The 18,437-nt window shown below is 47.4% G+C and overlaps 1 protein-coding gene across 1 annotated transcript in view; it reads right to left on the reverse strand.

Moving 5' to 3' along the window:
- The window catches only part of ABCA7 (ATP binding cassette subfamily A member 7), a 121,303-nt gene that overhangs the window by 83,761 nt on the left and 19,105 nt on the right, over nt 1-18,437 (reverse strand). Inside the window, exons 4-9 of the mRNA XM_084825891.1 lie at nt 14,018-14,159; nt 11,344-11,471; nt 8,975-9,096; nt 6,337-6,525; nt 4,300-4,389; nt 1,133-1,370 (exon numbers count right to left, since the gene is read on the reverse strand). Coding sequence (XP_084682017.1) covers nt 1,133-1,370; nt 4,300-4,389; nt 6,337-6,525; nt 8,975-9,096; nt 11,344-11,471; nt 14,018-14,159 — 909 coding nt within the window. The remainder of the gene's footprint in view (nt 1-1,132; nt 1,371-4,299; nt 4,390-6,336; nt 6,526-8,974; nt 9,097-11,343; nt 11,472-14,017; nt 14,160-18,437) is intronic.

Genomic DNA, 18,437 nt, shown 5'->3' on the forward strand with positions numbered 1-18,437 from the left:
AGAGCCCTCCTCATATCATCCACCAAGGCGACCAAGGCCGTTTCTGTCCCATGCCCAGGCCTGAAGCCCGACTGAAATGGGTCTAGATAATCAGTTTCTTCCAAGTGTGCCTTCAACTGCACCGCCACCACCCGCTCAATCACCTTGCCCAAAAATGGCAGATTTGAGACTGGGCGAAAGTTGTTCAGAACTTGAGGATCCAAGGAGGGCTTCTTTAAGAGCGGTCTTATCACTGCCTCCTTGAGGGCTCTAGATTTCACATCTAGAAACGAAACCTCACCCTACCTAACGGTATTTTCAAGAGACCCAGAGGGTTTTAAGGCTGTTCGGTGGAGGCAGCTGTGGAAAATAACATATTCTACCTGGTGGAGGCAGGAAAGCCATAGGAAGGGAAGGGCAAACAGGAGCGGAGCACTCTATTTTCCCCAGTCTCCCTTCCACACTCAGATCAGGGTGTAGCTGGTCCCAAGACATTCAGCAAATAACTTCAAATGGTAATTTCTACATCCAGATGTTGGAGGAGGGAATAAATAAATAAAATCCAGCCATTCTATGTGTGGAGATACACTTGATCCAAAACACCAATTCTCAGTCTGCTAACAGACATTCCAGATGTTGGGCTCCTTCAAACAGAACTTTTATTCTGCGACTGAGATTGCTCCTTCACAGAAGTTTGCATGATGCCGTGACCCTCCAGGGCGTCTCCTGCACTAAATGCCCTTTGTTCCATTTTTAAATACATCGCAGATCATGAACTGCCAAATTACCCCGTTGTGTTCCGCTTGACTTCCCTCCGTGAAAAGAGGGAAAGTGGCAAGAAGAGGAGCGAGATCAGTGAAAGATAACGGAAGACTCAGAAACGGTGGGGAGGGGGGAAGGGGAGGGGGGAAAGGAAGTGCGTGTAAAGGGAGTAAGTTGTGACCCTGCATTTAAAGCAGAACCAGGAAGTCCTGTTTAAAATGCAGGATTTAGGCTGGTGTAGAGATGCCCGTTGTCTTTTCCTCCCCTCCATTCTTTTGCATTTCTGCTTCTCCTACAGCCCAAATCGCTGAGGCCCATTTCCTACAATCCTTGGTTCAAGATGTGCCAAGTCCCGCTGTGCCCCACAAAGAAAATGTTCTTTCCCACTCACTTGTGGTGTTGTCCAAGGAGAAAGCTTTCTCTTCAGAGACATTGTGACTGAGGAAGGTCTTGATATCATGGTCCTCGTACCAATTTAAGGAGCGGACCTTGAGTCCTCCGCCTTCCGGATGGCCACAGGCAATGCGGGATACTGTTTCAAATGCCCGCTGAGGGGAAGAGGAGGGGGCACTCCCAGAAAGATCCTGCAGTGCCTCACGGAACTCCACGAAGCTGCTCATGGAGGAGACCTGGGACACAGGAAAACCAAGATGGCACGTTCTAGAAGAGTCAGTGCGGTGCCCCATCCTGCCCAACCCACCACCAAGATAGGCAAACTTGCAATTATGCTCCATAGCCTTAACCAGAGGAAGGACTCATCCCGGGCCTTGAAGTAACGGGACAGGGAAGGATGGCCCTTAACATGTGCAAAGCGTTTCCCTCTCCTCGCCAAAACAGAACAGTAACAGTCAGCATGCACACATATAAGGGATGACACATATAAGGGATAAAGGGACAACAACCCCCATCCCTGCCATTACCTCCTTGGCTAAAGGGACAACAACCCCCATCCCTGCCATTACCTCCTTGGCTAAAGGGACAACAACCTCCATCCCTGCCATTACCTCCTTGGCTAAAGGGACAACAACCCCCATCCCTGCCATTACCTCCTTGGCTAAAGGGACAACAACCCCCATCCCTACCATACTCCTTGGCTAAAGGGACAACAACTCCCATCCCCGCCATTACCTCCTTGGCTAAAGAGACAACAACTCCCATCCCTGCCATTACCTCCTTGGCTAAAGGGACAACAACCCCCATCCCTGCCATTACCTCCTTGGCTAAAGGGACAACAACTCCCATCCCTGCCATTACCTCCTTGGCTAAAGGGACAACAACCTCCATCCCTGCCATTACCTCCTTGGCTAAAGGGACAACAACTCCCATCCCTGCCATTACCTCCTTGGCTAAAGGGACAACAACCCCCATCCCTGCCATTACCTCCTTGGCTAAAGGAACAACAACCCCCATCCCTGCCATTACCTCCTTGGCTAAAGGGACAACAACCCCCATCCCTGCCATTACCTCCTTGGCTAAAGAGAAAACAACCCCCATCCCTGCCATTACCTCCTTGGCTAAAGAGAAAACAACTCCCATCCCTGCCATTACCTCCTTGGCTAAAGAGACAACAACTCCCATCCCTGCCATTATCTCCTTGGCTAAAGAGACAACAACTCCCATCCCTGCCATTACCTCCTTGGCTAAAGAGACAACAACCCCCATCCCTGCCATTACCTCCTTGGCTAAAGAGACAACAACCCCCATCCCTGCCATTACCTCCTTGGCTAAAGAGACAACAACCCCCATCCCTGCCATTACCTCCTTGGCTAAAGAGACAACAACCCCCATCCCTGCCATTACCTCCTTGGCTAAAGGGACAACAACCCCCATCCCTGCCATTACCTCCTTGGATAAAGGGGCAACAACCCCCATCCCTGCCATTACCTCCTTGGCTAAAGGGACAACAACCTCCATCCCTGCCATTACCTCCTTGGCTAAAGAGACAACAACCCCCATCCCTGCCATTACCTCCTTGGCTAAAGGGACAACAACCCCCATCCCTGCCATTACCTCCTTGGATAAAGGGGCAACAACCCCCATCCCTGCCATTACCTCCTTGGCTAAAGGGACAACAACCTCCATCCCTGCCATTACCTCCTTGGCTAAAGGGACAACAACCCCCATCCCTGCCATACGCCTTGGCTAAAGGGACAACAACTCCCATCCCTGCCATTACCTCCTTGGCTAAAGGGACAACAACCCCCATCCCTGCCATTACCTCCTTGGCTAAAGGGACAACAACTCCCATCCCTGCCATTACCTCCTTGGCTAAAGGGACAACAACCCCCATCCCTGCCATTACCTCCTTGGCTAAAGGGACAACAACCCCCATCCCTGCCATTACCTTCTTGGCTAAAGGGACAACAACCCCCATCCCTGCCATTACCTTCTTGGCTAAAGGGACAACAACCCCCACCCCTGCCATACTCCTTGGCTAAAGGGACAACAACTCCCATCCCTGCCATTACCTCCTTGGCTAAAGAGACAACAACTACCATCCCTGCCATTACCTCCTTGGCTAAAGGGACAACAACTCCCATCCCTGCCATTACCTCCTTGGCTAAAGAGACAACAACCTCCATCCCTGCCATTACCTCCTTGGCTAAAGAGACAACAACTACCATCCCTGCCATTACCTCCTTGGCTAAAGGGACAACAACTCCCATCCCTGCCATTACCTCCTTGGCTAAAGAGACAACAACTACCATCCCTGCCATTACCTCCTTGGCTAAAGGGACAACAACTCCCATCCCTGCCATTACCTCCTTGGCTAAAGGGACAACAACCTCCATCCCTGCCATTACCTCCTTGGCTAAAGAGACAACAACCCCCATCCCTGCCATTACCTCCTTGGCTAAAGAGACAACAACCCCCATCCCTGCTATTACCTCCTTGGCTAAAGGGACAACAACCCCCACCCCTGCCATACTCCTTGGCTAAAGGGACAACAACCCCCATCCCTGCCATTACCTCCTTGGCTAAAGGGACAACAACCTCCATCCCTGCCATTACCTCCTTGGCTAAAGAGACAACAACCCCCATCCCTGCCATTACCTCCTTGGCTAAAGAGACAACAACCTCCATCCCTGCCATTACCTCCTTGGCTAAAGAGACAACAACTACCATCCCTGCCATTACCTCCTTGGCTAAAGGGACAACAACTCCCATCCCTGCCATTACCTCCTTGGCTAAAGAGACAACAACTACCATCCCTGCCATTACCTCCTTGGCTAAAGGGACAACAACTCCCATCCCTGCCATTACCTCCTTGGCTAAAGGGACAACAACCTCCATCCCTGCCATTACCTCCTTGGCTAAAGAGACAACAACCCCCATCCCTGCCATTACCTCCTTGGCTAAAGGGACAACAACCTCCATCCCTGCCATTACCTCCTTGGCTAAAGAGACAACAACCCCCATCCCTGCCATTACCTCCTTGGCTAAAGGGACAACAACCCCCATCCCTGCCATTACCTCCTTGGCTAAAGGGACAACAACCCCCATCCCTGCCATTACCTCCTTGGCTAAAGGGACAAGAACTCCCATCCCTGCCATTACCTCCTTGGCTAATGATTCAGCCCCTTGAAGGAAAATACGGAGAGATTCCACAGTGTTTGGGACGCTGCCTGATCCAGAGCTCAAGTACTCCTGTTGGGAGGAAATGAGCAACAGAAGAAGAGTTGGGAAGAGAAGACAGTGGTGGTTGTTTTCCCAGAAAGTTGGCATCAGAGAAGCATTGTGGCCCGAGATGCATATATTCATCCCACTTTTCTCTCTGGGCCAAACTCCACATAATGCAGCAGATCCGAGATTGGATCGCCTGAGTTACCCAACCATTTGTTTTATAACAGCTGCAGGTCACTTCAAATCTTAACGGAGCAGCAGATAGGGATGGGGGAGAATTCCGCCACAGACCCCAATGAGGCCAGATTCCAAGAATCTGGCCCCATTGGGGCCCATGGCGGAATGGAACATTCACCTCCATGCCCCTCTGGAATCCGTGCAGGTCGGTTCCCTCTGTGTGTTGATCCTGCGGAGCCAGCTGCCAGCTCTGCTCCGCTGGCAATACGGCCGGCCCCCATTGCTATGCCATATCGCTGGGGTAGGGTGAGTCTCCGGACGCAAATGGCATAGTGGGCGCCATTTGCAGCCGTAAAGCTGGTAGATTAGCCTAAATGCAGCCATTTACGGCTGCATTTAAACTAATCTACCAGCTTTACGGCCGCAAATGGTGCCCACTACGCCATTTGCGTCCCTGTTCATGCGATAGGCTTCGCAAATATTTGCGTAGCCTATCGAGGGGAAAAACAGGGACGCAAATGGCATAGTGGACACCATTTGCATTTGGAGACTAACTTACCCCACCCCAGCGATATGGCACGGCAATGGTGCCCGGCCATATCACCAGTGCAGCGCAGCCGGCAGCCGGCTCCGCAGGATTGCCACGGAGCAGAGCCAGTCCACACAGATTCTGGAGGGGAGGGACAGATCGCCTCCCCCCCCCTGCGGAACCCCCACAGACTCAATGTAAGGGGGTTTTGCACATCCCTAGCACCAGAGCTAGAATATAAGAGCCTGGCTGGATCAAACCAAATGCCCATCTAACCCAGGAGTGGGGAACCTTTTTTCGGTCAAGGACTGCATTCCCTCGGGCATAATTTATCAGGGGCTCCAAAATCGAAAAATCCCTGCAGCATGCTATGGAATGTTCACCAATATTCTGCAGAGGGATGAGATCGTTTCCCCTGTTCTGTCCTGCTGTTTATTTAGGCATTTCACTCTGCTCTGAGTTCCACTCAGGGGTAAACTGGGGGGGGGGGTTATATTGCAGTAGGCCACCCTATGGGGCTGTGGGCACATGTGGCAATTTGAGAAACTGTCCCGGGCACCACCACAAAATGGCTGCCATGGGAGGCCTGGCAAAGGACAAATAATTTGCCTCAAAGACTGAGTACAAAGCAGTGGTGAGGTCTGGGCCCCAACACACTAAACAACTCCTTTGAAGCCAGAATTTTCAGCACCAGAAGGATTTCATAGCAATCCCAGCAATCCCATAGCAATCCCAGGATTTCATAGCAATCCCAGCTGCTATTAAGAAGTGGGAAGAGTAGGGCACCTTTGCAGGCACCAAGAAAGGTGGCTGGAGGCACATTGCTGCCAGCGGGCACCACATTGCTTACCTTTGGCTTACATAATCCATTCCAGAAACAGAGGATGTGCAGCTTTAATTGCCTCTTTAAAAATGTAGTTTAGCTTTTGGGCAGAAGCAGGATGCTAAACAGCAACAGATTGCAGAGACAGGCAGAAGATGATGTAAAGCTGTGTGCAGAACCTCTTGGAGCTAGAGGGCCAAATTCCATTTCAGAGAAGCTCCAAGGGGCTGCGTACCAGTCGGTGGGCGAGGCTGAAGGCAAAAGGGCCAACAGCCAAAATATCGGCACTTTGCAGCTTAAAGCTCTTAATGCAAGTAGCTGAGTCCTCGGTAGAGGCATCTCAACCTTTTTAGGATAGGGGGGAAACTGCACAGCAGCCACCTAACCAGTGTAAAGGATGTGAGTCGACCTCCATTAAGACACATGCACCCGCTCCGCTTACCGCAACTATTTTGATCCAATCCACTTGAGAGAAGAAGCTGCGTTCAACGGCCAGGAGGGTTGCATCAGGCAAGGAGCAGAGCCCCTGTTGCAGCCCCTCAGCAGTTCTAGCATCTTTCACCACCAGCAACTCAGAAAGAAGGGAACCACTGCAAAGAATTTGCTTCGAGGGCACGGAGGCAAGTGAAAACTGGAAGAGACGTCAGGCTGTTTAGATGTAGAGGCAAGAAGAGAACCTAAAACAGACAATTCTGCAGCCTGTATAGTCCTGCTTTTCTAAAGCCACATACACACACGAAGATCGGATGAACGGTGGTGTAGTGGAGGTGGGGCTCACAGGGACGCAGCCCCGGCACTTTTTCATCAGCAGGGACTCTGATGTCATCTGCCGCCCCCCTCAGAATTCCCTGTTCCCTCTGAGCTTAGCTGCGATCCTCACTGTAGCTGTGGGGAAATGAATTTTCCAAGCAACAATATATTGTTCCCTGTTGGAATGCAAAGTATTTGGGATGACTTGGTCTGGAACGGGCAATGAAGACCCCTTCACGTTACCGAAGACGTGCTCCTGGTGATGAAAACTCCTAGAACTGGATTGTGGATATGGGTCGACACAGCGGCCTGAAATTTTTGGATTGCCCTTGGAGACCGTCACAATGAGCTCCTGAATTTCCAAATTTACCTTGCATCACTCTGTGTGTGTGTGTGTGTATGTGTAGTTCAATCCAGCTGGGTGTGTGGACGTTTCTGTTGGAGGGGGAGGGGGGAGATATAATGAAGGCACTTAGGGAAGGCTAATGGGTAATGTTGGGGCGCTAAGGGAGCGTGCAAGGGAGCTGTTTCAATGAGAAAGGATCTGTCCATGAGGGCTGAGTTGAGAGGGTGAAGCTTCCATAGAGTATATTTTGAAAACCCAAAATGTTTGTGTTTGAGGGAGGGAGGGAGGGAGGGAGGGAGGGAGGGAGGGAGGGGGTGAAAAAGATTTTAACACCCCTGCATTTTTCTCAGACGTCCGACTGAAACACCCCTGCCTTACTTTCAGCTGTACCGCTTTGGGATCCCCGTCGAAGGCTGTATATCTTACAAGGTTGTACAGTCTTAGAAGGGGGCATGGCTGTGAGGGGGCGTGGCTGTGATTGTCATGAAGGGACCCTGCACTTCTGAATTTGCCACTGTACAAATTCGCAGATGAACCTCGCGTTATATCTCATAAGCTAAACAGTTCTCCCAATTAGTTGTTGACCAGCTTCCAACTAGCATTTGATGAGCCTGAGCGGCTTACGATGCTATAGAATGTTCAACAACATTCTAACTGCTCTAGTGTGAATACCTCTGTAATAATGTTACATACAAGAGGAAAGTAAAAGGTAACATTCACCAGGAGAGAAACCTCACAGAGAACACAGGGATGGTTCCGAAATTCTCAGCTGACTTCCTCCCTAGGTTTGGGAGTTCTAAATAACCTGGCCTTTTTTTCCAAAGTGGATCTGATGCATTAGGAACACTCTATTGTTTGGGGCTTAGTTCCAAATGTGGTACCAAGTACTGTGCACAGTTTATTGCAGCTTTCTGTTCCTTCATGTCTTTGCCCCTCCTTCTGCCTATACATGTGCATTAATAAAACACTGCAAAAAAGTAATCTCAATGTGATCATATGATTGCATCCAGATTCCTTCTGTGTGGTGGTGAATGCTCAGGTGAACACATGTATATGTTGAGCATGGAGTCTAGGACTTTCTAAATGATGTTCAGTAAATGAGCTTCAACTTCTCACAAATGCTGGTTTTTTCAGCTTCATGATTCATATTCATGACAAATAACATGGAGTGGAGGAAGAGACTGGCTCCATGCCTCCAACATGCTCGTTGTAGCAGGCCAGGCAATTATTGCTTTTTATTTGTTTATTTATTTAAAATCTTTTTAGCCCGCACCTCAGCCAAAACAGCTCCTAAAGTAGCTTACACATAATCAATATGCAGATTATGTATCCGCAGCCAAAATCAAGTGGAAGACATTGTTCATTACAAGCTAATCTGCCCTCTCTACAGGGACCCAAGAGAGAGATTCTTGAAACCCATGTTAATATTTGGATGTACAAATGTCTTTGCACAAAACAGTTATTTTCTTCTGAGTGACACCAATTCCTATGTGACAGATAAAGTGGCTCTCTTTGCCTTGGCTGCAAAAAAAAAAAAAAAAGGAAGAGGGAATTAGACAAAATTGCCATAAACTGCCTTGGAGATTCAGAGTACTAAGCTGAAGTGAATTTGCCTATGGAAATGTATAATTTATCTGTATTTGTAACACTGAAATTTTGTACTTTTGTATTTGTATCTCTCTCACTTTGTCATAGCCCTTGGCTAGTACAATAAACGATTGAATATAATCAGTAAATCAATATAGTCCCCTGCCTGAAGACTTAGTGTAAAGAGACATGACACACAAGGAAAAAGGAATGGGGAGGAAAGAGGGAAAAAATACATCTTTCAGCAGGGCTGGTGGAATGGCTCTGCTCTCCCTCTTACCTCCCTCAACCTGGGAATAGCAAACAGGGTTCTTGCCATCCTCTTCAACTCACCCCCTCTTTCTATTTCTAGGTCTTAAGGTTCTAGTCCTCCAGAAGAACCTATGCTTTTACTCACCACACGCAGGCTGAGCTCCGATTCAAGCAGTTCATCCACCAAGGCAGGCGCAAGGGAGGCGTTTGTCTGGAGAAACTGGGAGAAGGTCTCATTTTCTTTCAGGTAGGTCTTGACCTGCATGGCTGGCAAGTGGGGGAGGAAGACAAAGGCCCGAAGATTCCCAGGGAGTCCTGATCCCGTCTCCGAGCAGTGGCCAGAACTCAGACACAGAAGCAGAGCAGCAGCAGGATCACCTAGTGTAAGCTGTGGAGGTGCTGAACGAAGGACTGGGCCCAGACACCACCACATCACAGCCTGCCAGCCAGGAGCCCCCAAAGGACCCCCAGAGGCACCCCACCCCCTCCACTGAGCAAGATTCCCCCAAGCAGGGGCGTCGCTAGGCCTAGGCCCACAGAGGCCTGGCCCTGAACCTATTTCCCGGGGCCCCGGTCTGTTCCACCGAGCCCTGAGCATCCGTTGGTACCAATGGAAGGGTTTTCTTTCTTAATTGCCACACAGAGGGAGATTTCCAAGGAGGATTGCAGCTGGGAAGGAAGGGTGAACTCTCCCCTTCCCGCATGCTGCAACAAGCCCCCCAAAACCTTCCCCTGCATGGCAATTTAGCTATAAAAAACCCTGTTTCCATTGGTTTGGGATGATCTGTGTCAGAATGCAAATTAATTGGATATGTATTTTATTTGAGACGATTGGGGTGAGAAATTAATTGGCTGGCTTTGCCTCCTGTGAAATTTAATTAAATCCTAATAACTATTTCTAAATGTGCATATATAGATATAAATGAGTACCCACAGGCACGGGAATTGTCATAATGCACCCCTGTAGCCCCTGAGGGAGAGGTCTGGCCACTCCATTCCCCTAAGGCTGCCCCACAGCTGGAGAGAGGAGGCAGGCCTATAACTCTCTCATTGGGCCTACTAATCCTGCTTGGCTTTAAACTGTATGCACCGCAAAGCCATGTGCTGGTTAGGGAAATCTTCCCCTCGTAGCTGAAGATGTTACTGCAAGTACCAACATGGCCACATTAAAATGAATTAAAGTATTTCAAAAACAAATAAAAACTATTTCATTAAAATGAATTGAAGTATTTCCCCTTAGTATGCATGCCAAGTTTCAGGTGTCTACATTCCATAGCCTTGGCACTCTGTTGCGGACATACAGATGGACAGACACCTTTCCTATGGTTTTGATTTCCTAGCACCTTGCTGTAACTAAGCCCAAGTACAAGTAACTGCAATAATGGTATATTCTTCTCATGGCTGTCTCTGCCCCCTTCCACTGCTGTCCCCCTTTGTGGCATTTCCGAGGTTTGAAACCCTTCAGGGCAGCAACCTACCCTCCCATTCTTTCTACAGTTTGTACACGGCGTTATAATAATAAAGACCACCAGGCCAGGGGTGGGGAGAACTCAGGCTTCAGGGATTTACTGTGTGTTTCGCTAGAAGCCCCAAACCCACCAACCGAACCCAAGTGCAAATGACCTAGAGTTGTATTCAGAATTACTTATGCTTAGTGTAGATGCACTGGAATCAATGGGGCTTAAGTGAGTCATTACTACGTTCAGTCCCAATGGATTTCAATGCATCTGCTCTAAGTAGGACTATGTCTGGATCCAACCCAAACACTTCAAATGGAAGAATTCCGAGTCCAGGAACTCCCTTGGGTATCGGAACTGAAGAGAGTTCATAGACCTTCCACACAGAAATCTATTCCGGGTAACCACAAGCTTTCTTCATTTAAATAAGGGGTGGGCAACTCACTTTTGTGTGGCCCCCACTGCCTCCCCACGGCTGTTGCATTTGACACCACGGCAAAATAAATTAAACAAAAATTGGCAGTTTGCTGCCAAGATTCGATGCAATGAGCAACGATAACAAAAAGGGTTTACTTTGCTTTAAAACAAAGCTAAATATGCCCAGTTTTGCTCCCACTGCGCAGGCAAATTTTGGCTGCAGGGGGGCAGTGGTGGGGAGAATCAGCACCCCAGATTTCCAGAAGCTGCCCATCTTGATTTAAAGATATTAATTTAGGTTGACGAGAGGAGTCTTTCTGTTGCTGCTACTGTTAAACTACTGGGACTGTGGTCAACTGCAAACCCCAGAGTAGATAAGAAGAGCCCTGCTGGATCAGACCAAGGGTCCATCTAGTCCGGCATTCTGTTCACACAGTGAATTCATCTAGCAGTAGATCCCAATCTACACTGTTAGGCTATACTGTTGCCCCAGTTCAGGCTGAACTTCCCAGATCAGATCCAGCAGAAACGGTGCTTGAACAGCCCTAGCGGAAAGCCAGGTTGCTACTGTGGACTCAAGTGAGGACCAAGGTTCTAACCCCCTTCTGGGCACAGTATAGGAGCTGAGCATAACGCTTACCCCGCTGTGAATTTTTGTTGTGGCCAAGCTGGGGCCAGGAGGACAGGAGATGGGAGAAACTGCTCTGCATTGGCCGCTGGTTCAAACGGTGGAACACCTTCTGGGCATCCGCAAAGAGGCGGGAGAGGCTGACAGAGGAAGACAGGGGCAAGTTTGATCAGATGTCTTCCAACCCATGTGCTAACCCGCAAGCCACTTCATGCAGGAACAGAGCAAAGCCTGACGGCAGACCACTGGGGAAAGTGCTCCTCTTTAAAAAAAAGGAAAAAAAGAACACATGTTCTTATTGGCAAAATACCCCTTGCCACTACCAGCAAAGGATTTATGGAGGGTGGGCTTGTATCGCACAAGAATCCTTGGAGAGGCATGGTGCGTCTCTGTATCCATTGCACGTAGAAGCACATGAGCCAGCCTTCATGAGGAGGTTCATTCTCAGCAGGGACCAACTCTCCCCTCTCAAGTTTAAGGGCAGGACAGGCGTTTCGATTAATCAAATGAGCAATTAAATCTGCATAAACGTGCATGTGGTTAAAACAAGCGTTTTGAAGGAAAGCACATTATTTTCTTTGTTTCTAGATGGTGTGTGTATATCTGTCACAGCAAGTGGCAGCTTAGAAGAGGCATCCCCTTCTGCATGTGCCTGCTGTCTGCAGTTCTGATAAGTGCTTATATTGAAACAACAAAAAAATGTATTATTACATTTATAGTAAATCTTACATCCAATATATCTTACATCCAAGGAGCTCAAGGTGGAACATATGGTTCTCCTCGCCCTCCTATTTTATCCTCACAACAACCCTGTGAAGTAGCTTAGGCTGAGCGAGATTGTAACTGGCCCAAGGTCACCCACTGAGCATCATGGCTGAGTGGGGACTTGAACCCAGGTCTCCCCACTTGTAGTCCAACACTCTTAACCACTACATCACATTGAATCAGGGATGCCATTTTAACAAACCTAAACAAATTTTAAAATTATTAATCTAACTGATTAATAGATGAAAGACTGAAGACCTAGTTTAATCAATTAATTTGATTAATAGATGAAAGACTGAAAATTGAGTTTAATCAATTAATTTGAATAGTAGATGAAAGACTGAAGATCAAGTTTAATCAATTAATTGGATTAATAGATGAAAGACTGAAGATCGAGTTTAATCAATTAATTGGATTTAATAGATCAAAGACTGAAGACCTAGTTTAATTAATTAATTAATTTGATTAATTTGATTAACAGATCAATGACTTTAGACCTAATTTAATCAATTAATTTGATTAATAGATCAAAGACTGAAGACCTAGTTTAATCAATTAATTTGAGTATAAATGAATTTGTATGAAAATCATTCATATTTTTAAAAAACGGTTTCGCGTAGTTAATTGGGAGACGCTATTAGCCAAAGCTTTTTCTTCGATTCATCAAACTAATGTCACCCATTACATTAACACATTTAATTTAACTATCTAATGCAGCCTTGGGTCCCCAGACGGTGTTGGATTATCATGCCTATCATCCCCAAACAGAATGTGAGGGACAGTGGGAGTTGTAGTCCAACATCATCTGTGGATCCAAGGGTGGGAAAAGCTAAATGGGTTTTACTGATTGACTAAATGCTGCAGCCTCAGTAAAATGGTTTGATTTATTTGGGTTGCAAAAGTGGTCATGCCTTTGCGCACGCACACACCCCTCAGAAAATACACACACCCTATTTTTTGTTTGTAGCACGGATGCACAACCCCAGGCCAAATCCAGCCCCCTGGGGTCCACATCTGGCCCTCCAGGGTTCCCTAGATGGCCATTTCCTGTCAGGAACCCTACTCCCTTACCTACTGCTGATCTTTGGGGTCTTCCTGGCTTTTGCAGGGACTTCCCCCATTGTAAAATGAAGAAATGCCTCTCCTAAGGTTTAGTTACTGGCTGTAAGAACTTTAAATGGTGATGACATTTAAAGCCCTAAGCGGCTTGGGACTTTGATATTTGAGGGAGTGCCTCTCCCTATATACGTCTGCCCAAGGACTAAGATGTGTTGGAGGGGCCCTCCTCCGCATCCCACCAGTATGAGACATATATTATGGTGGGGCGTAGGAGACGGCCTTCTCTGCTATGGCCCCCCAGCTGTGGAATGCCCTCCCCTTGGAGGCCCGACTGGTGCAGATGGTGGTTTTGTTTCAACACCAAGTTAAAACGTGGCTTTTCACCAAAGCCTTTGAGGGCTAAATGACTTCCCTAAAGTTGCACACTGTTTTAACTGTTCTATTGTTTTAGAAACAGTTTCTAATTGATATTAGCTTGTTTAATGGTTTAATGTGCTTGAGCCGTTTAAATTATTCATTGTTTCATACCATTTAAATTGATTTTATCTGTACGCAGCTCTGAGATCTTAATGATAAAGGGCGGGATACAAATGTTATAAATAAACAAACTAACTAACTAACTAACTAAAATATCTCGGCATTTTTGGTATTTTTGCCCTGCCCCATTTTGCCTTTGTTCCTGCCCACCATTGGAATACAGCCCCCCCCCCCCCCCCCCGCAAAGCTTCTCCGAAATTGAATTCAGCTCTCGGGCTGAAAGAGGTCTCGCACCTCAGTTGTACAGGAAACATGCTGGGGATTGTGGGGGGATGGGGGACGGGAGGAGGGGGACACAAGGAACAGCACAAGCCCTCCCACTCACATGGAATGGTTGAAATTCTCCACGAAGCCTGGAGTCTCTCCAGCAGTTGGGTACCGGAAACAGGGGTTATTCACACTGCAGATCATCCCCTGAATCCATGACAACGTCCCTGCAGATGGAAGAGCCTTGTTGGGGAAGTGACCTGCATGGGATGAGAAACAAAACTGGAGACCTGGAGGGCTGCTCTTTGGAGCAAAGCCAAGAGCCTCATACCAAAGAAAGGAGAGAGAAGAGATGTGCACTGGGCTGCTTATATATTTAAAAGACATGTCCATGGAAGACAGAACCTACTGATAACTAAAAACAGAACCTCCATCTTCAGAGGCTGTCTACCCCGGAATACCAGAGCCTCCTCCCACAGCTCTGCATGCAAGGTTCCACAGGCACTTGCCTGGCTGCAGACAGAAACAGGCTAGATTGAGCCAGACGGTTTTTATGCTCCTTCAACATTTGTTTAAGATTCATTTTTATATTGTGAAATTTCAACGACAACAAAAAACACAACGTTTGCAAAAAGGAAGAAAAGAACAGAAAAAACCTGGATAAGCACAGACATACGTGTGTGTGTGTGTGTGTGTGTGTATTAACAATATGTATATACTGCTCCATATCAAAAACATATTTTGGAGTGGTGAAGGCAAAAGATAAAACAGTTAAAGAATTAAAGGATTAAACACCACATTAAAAAAATGCTTTTAAAAAACACACAACGCCAGTAGAAACCATGACTGGTCAATGAAGGAACACCACCTGGAACAGTGATGTTTTCAGGAGGTGCTGGAAATAACACAGCGGTGGTGCCTGCCTGACCTCCAGGGGCAGGGAGTTCTGAACAAAGGGGGCCACCATGCTGAAGGCTCTTCTCCTGGTGGACTCCAATCGGGCCACAGGTCCATGTGGAACCACCAGGAGCAAGCCCTCTGATGACCTCAGTGACCGGGCAGGTTGGTAAGGGGTTGCGTATATATCCATATCAGTGAATACATATGAAATGCATATATTTGAAAATACAACTTTCTAGCAATTATACATAAGCTGCAACAAAAGAGGACCAGATATGCACATAAGTATCCATTCAAAGGTGGCATCTATACACCACTCGTTCAAATGTTGGAAGTGTTGCTAGGTCCTCAGTCCTTTGCATTAAATATCAGTCCTTTAGCTGTCAAAAGATAATCCATTTCCCTAAGAACTTAAGAAGAGCCCTGCTGGATCAGACCCAGGGTCCATCTAGTCCGGGATTCTGTTCACACAGTGGCCAACCAGCTGTCAACCAGGAACCCACAAGCAGGGCATAAGCGCAACAGCACCCTCCCATCCATGTTCCCCAGTAACTGGTATGCACAGGCTCACTGCCTCTGGTACTGGAGGTAACACATAGCCATCAGGACGAGTAGCCACTGATACCCTTCTTCTCCAGGAATTTGTCTAACCCCCTTTTAAATCCATCCAAATGGGTGGCCATCATGACATCTTGTGGAAATGAGTTCCATAGTTCATTTGCTGTGCAACCATTACGCTGGCCATTCGTTAGTTTCCAAGAAGCAGGTAGATAATTTAAAATAGCATGCACATCAGCGAATGCTGTTAAACTGTTCCAGTAAACAATGTATTCATCCAATAACCTCCTCCCCAGAAGAAGCAGCTACTGAACATTTCCAAACATATGTTTAAAAGAAGCCTTGCTCCTATAGCAATAATGCACAGTGGACAGCTCTATCAGCAGTTATGGATCATAAGAGCTTAAAATGGAATCTCCTGTTTCAGAGGCAGCCTACCCCTGAATATCAAATGCTGTGCAAGCTCATCACCTTCACAGTGTGCATGGGAGAAAACTTTTTGGGCTGCAGAAATAGAGGTGCTCTTATGGCCAGACCACAGAGTGGAGGACTGCGGCTTCACAGCAGTCGTGCTCAGCATCTTCATTTCTCTAGATGGCCTCTGGATGGCACTATGTCGTACCAGAGCCACGCTGCAGAGATCAAGATGGTGATGCAATTGCAGGTTCCTCCTTAGCACACCTGACCTGTTCTAAAAGTTTTTTAAAAGAGTGGCGGGGGGGGGGAGAGAAAGGGGGGGAAGTTGCTCCCTAGGGGCAGGAGGAGAGCAAGAAAGAAAAATGTGCAGGTGCCTGGGGAGGGGGAAAGAAAGAGCAGAAGGAAAGAGAAAAATAGTACCTGGATGGGATGGCGGAGTGGGTGGAGAGAACAGAACTGGGGAGTGCCTAAGTGTGTGTGATGGTCCCCCTAGAGGGCAACTTGCCCAGGGCCCCCTCAATCTTGGCAGCGCCATTTTGCAGAAATGTCATCCTCAAGACCAACTGTCAGACCAAGAGGGCATAAAACCAGATAAAAGCTTGTGTATTCCCAGAAGCACCAGGGCAATCACTGCTAGTAACAGGATACTAGGTACATGTTCCCTCCATCTGCACCCAGAGGGATATTCTTATATTCTTAAGACTCATTTAAGTGCACAGCATCCTCTGTCCCACACTTTGTAGCTGTACTGTTAATTTACAAGTAGTCATTCAAACGCAATTTATCAGCAGCTCCAAGATCCACCCTGCCCACCCCTTGAATCCATACCACCCCATTTGCCACCCTCCCAAGCCCAAAAGCCCACTAAGGACAAGCCATCCAGTAGGTTGCTCAGAGATTTGAGGCTTCTGCTTAAATAAGCTTCAAGGGGCATTTCTGAACAAAATTAGGCAGACATGTATATGTGTAGCATATATATGATTTGGCTGTGCGGAGTCCAAATGTATGCTGGATACAGTTTTGACCCTGAAAACTCAAACCAAAACAAAATGGCACCCTGTTTTTACTGATAATGAAAGATCAAAGCAGACCTCAAGGAATACAGTGCTGGGAATTAATTTCAAAACCACATGAATCGGAAACAAATCACCCGGTATAATACACTTCACATCTAGGAATACCACAATGATACATACAGCTTGGGGCCGGGTTATCTGAATGGCTTGGGGCCAGGTTATCTGAAGGATGGCCTCCTTCTATATGTGCCTGCCTGGACCCTAAGATCATCTTCGGGGGTCCTTCTCCATGAGCCCCTGCCAAAGGAAGCAAGGCGGGTGGCTACCAGGAAGAGGGCCTTTTCTGCTGTGGCACCCCGGTTGTGGAATAAGCTTCCCAGAGAGGCAACTTCAGCTGGTCCAAAATAGGGCAGCAAGATAGTTAATGGGGACTGGCCAATGACAGTATTATGCCAGTATTTTCCCAGTGGCACCGGCTGCCGGTCCCTTTCCGGGCCCAATTCAAAGTGCTGGTACTAACATTCAAAGCCCTAAGCTGCTTGAGGCCAGCCCAGGTTATCTGAAGGATCGCCTCCTCCAGTATGTACCTGCCCAGACCTTAAGATCATCTTCAGGAGTCCTCCCCTGTGTGCCCCTCACAAAGGAAGTGAGGTGGATGGTTACCAGGAAGAGGGCCTTTCCTGCTGTGGCACCCCGGCTGTTCGCCTGGCACCTACGTCGTACTCCTTCCAGCACTAGGTGAAGACCTTTTTATTCTCCCAGTATTTTAGCATTTTAACTTCCTAGTCATTTAGCTCTGTTGTTTTAAATCTGTATTTAAAGTCTCTTCATTGCTGCTAGGTTTTATTCTGGTTGTACTGTTATATTTTATAATATTTTTATAACTGCTTTTAAGCTTTCATATTTTATATCGTTTTCTGCTGCACCATGTGGTTTTAATTTCTGTGAACCGCCCAGAGAGCTTCAGCTATTGGGTGGTATAGAAATGAAATAAATAAATATAGCCACCATATTGGATCTAAAACAGCTGCCATTAATACCAAAGTGCAAAAAGATAAGGAAGAAACTGAAATGACTACATGCTCTCCTTAGGCTGCAAACCTATGTTCCCTGGGTCAGCGTTTTGCAGACAAAACAAATGCCAAATTAACTGTGAAATTTCTCCTTCTGCTAGAGAAATTCAAGCGAAATGGTCCTCACCCCAATTTCTCTGCCCACAAATGCAGTTGAGTATTCCAAGAGGCCATTTGCGCACAGGTCTGCTTTTGATGGCGGAGGGGAATGTAGTTCTTGGAAGTCTCATATTGCCCAGTTGTAGTGAAATGGGGTTGCTTCGGAACACCAAGATTGCTTGAAAATGTGATTGGTCCACCCAGTGTGACCGCAAGCTGGCATCAGTGCGGTGGCAAATTTGCAAGTGCAAGCGGTCATCGTGGCAGTCCCCACATCCACGTCCCCAAGCAAGAGGCCAAAAATGCAGGCAATGGTGTTGATCCGTATCAACAAACTAATTCTAGCAGTTCTCAATTCCACCGGGAGAAGGTCTTTTCTAAATTTTATTTGTTTGTTTGTTTATTTCATTTCTATACTGCCCAATAGCCGAAGCTCTCTGGGCGGTTTACAAAAAGTAAAACCAAACGGCACACA

This window comes from Heloderma suspectum, chromosome Z, assembly GCF_057233095.1.
Source record: "Heloderma suspectum isolate Gila_16-S chromosome Z, 16-S_ref, whole genome shotgun sequence".
Taxonomy (NCBI): Eukaryota; Metazoa; Chordata; class Lepidosauria; order Squamata; family Helodermatidae; genus Heloderma; species Heloderma suspectum.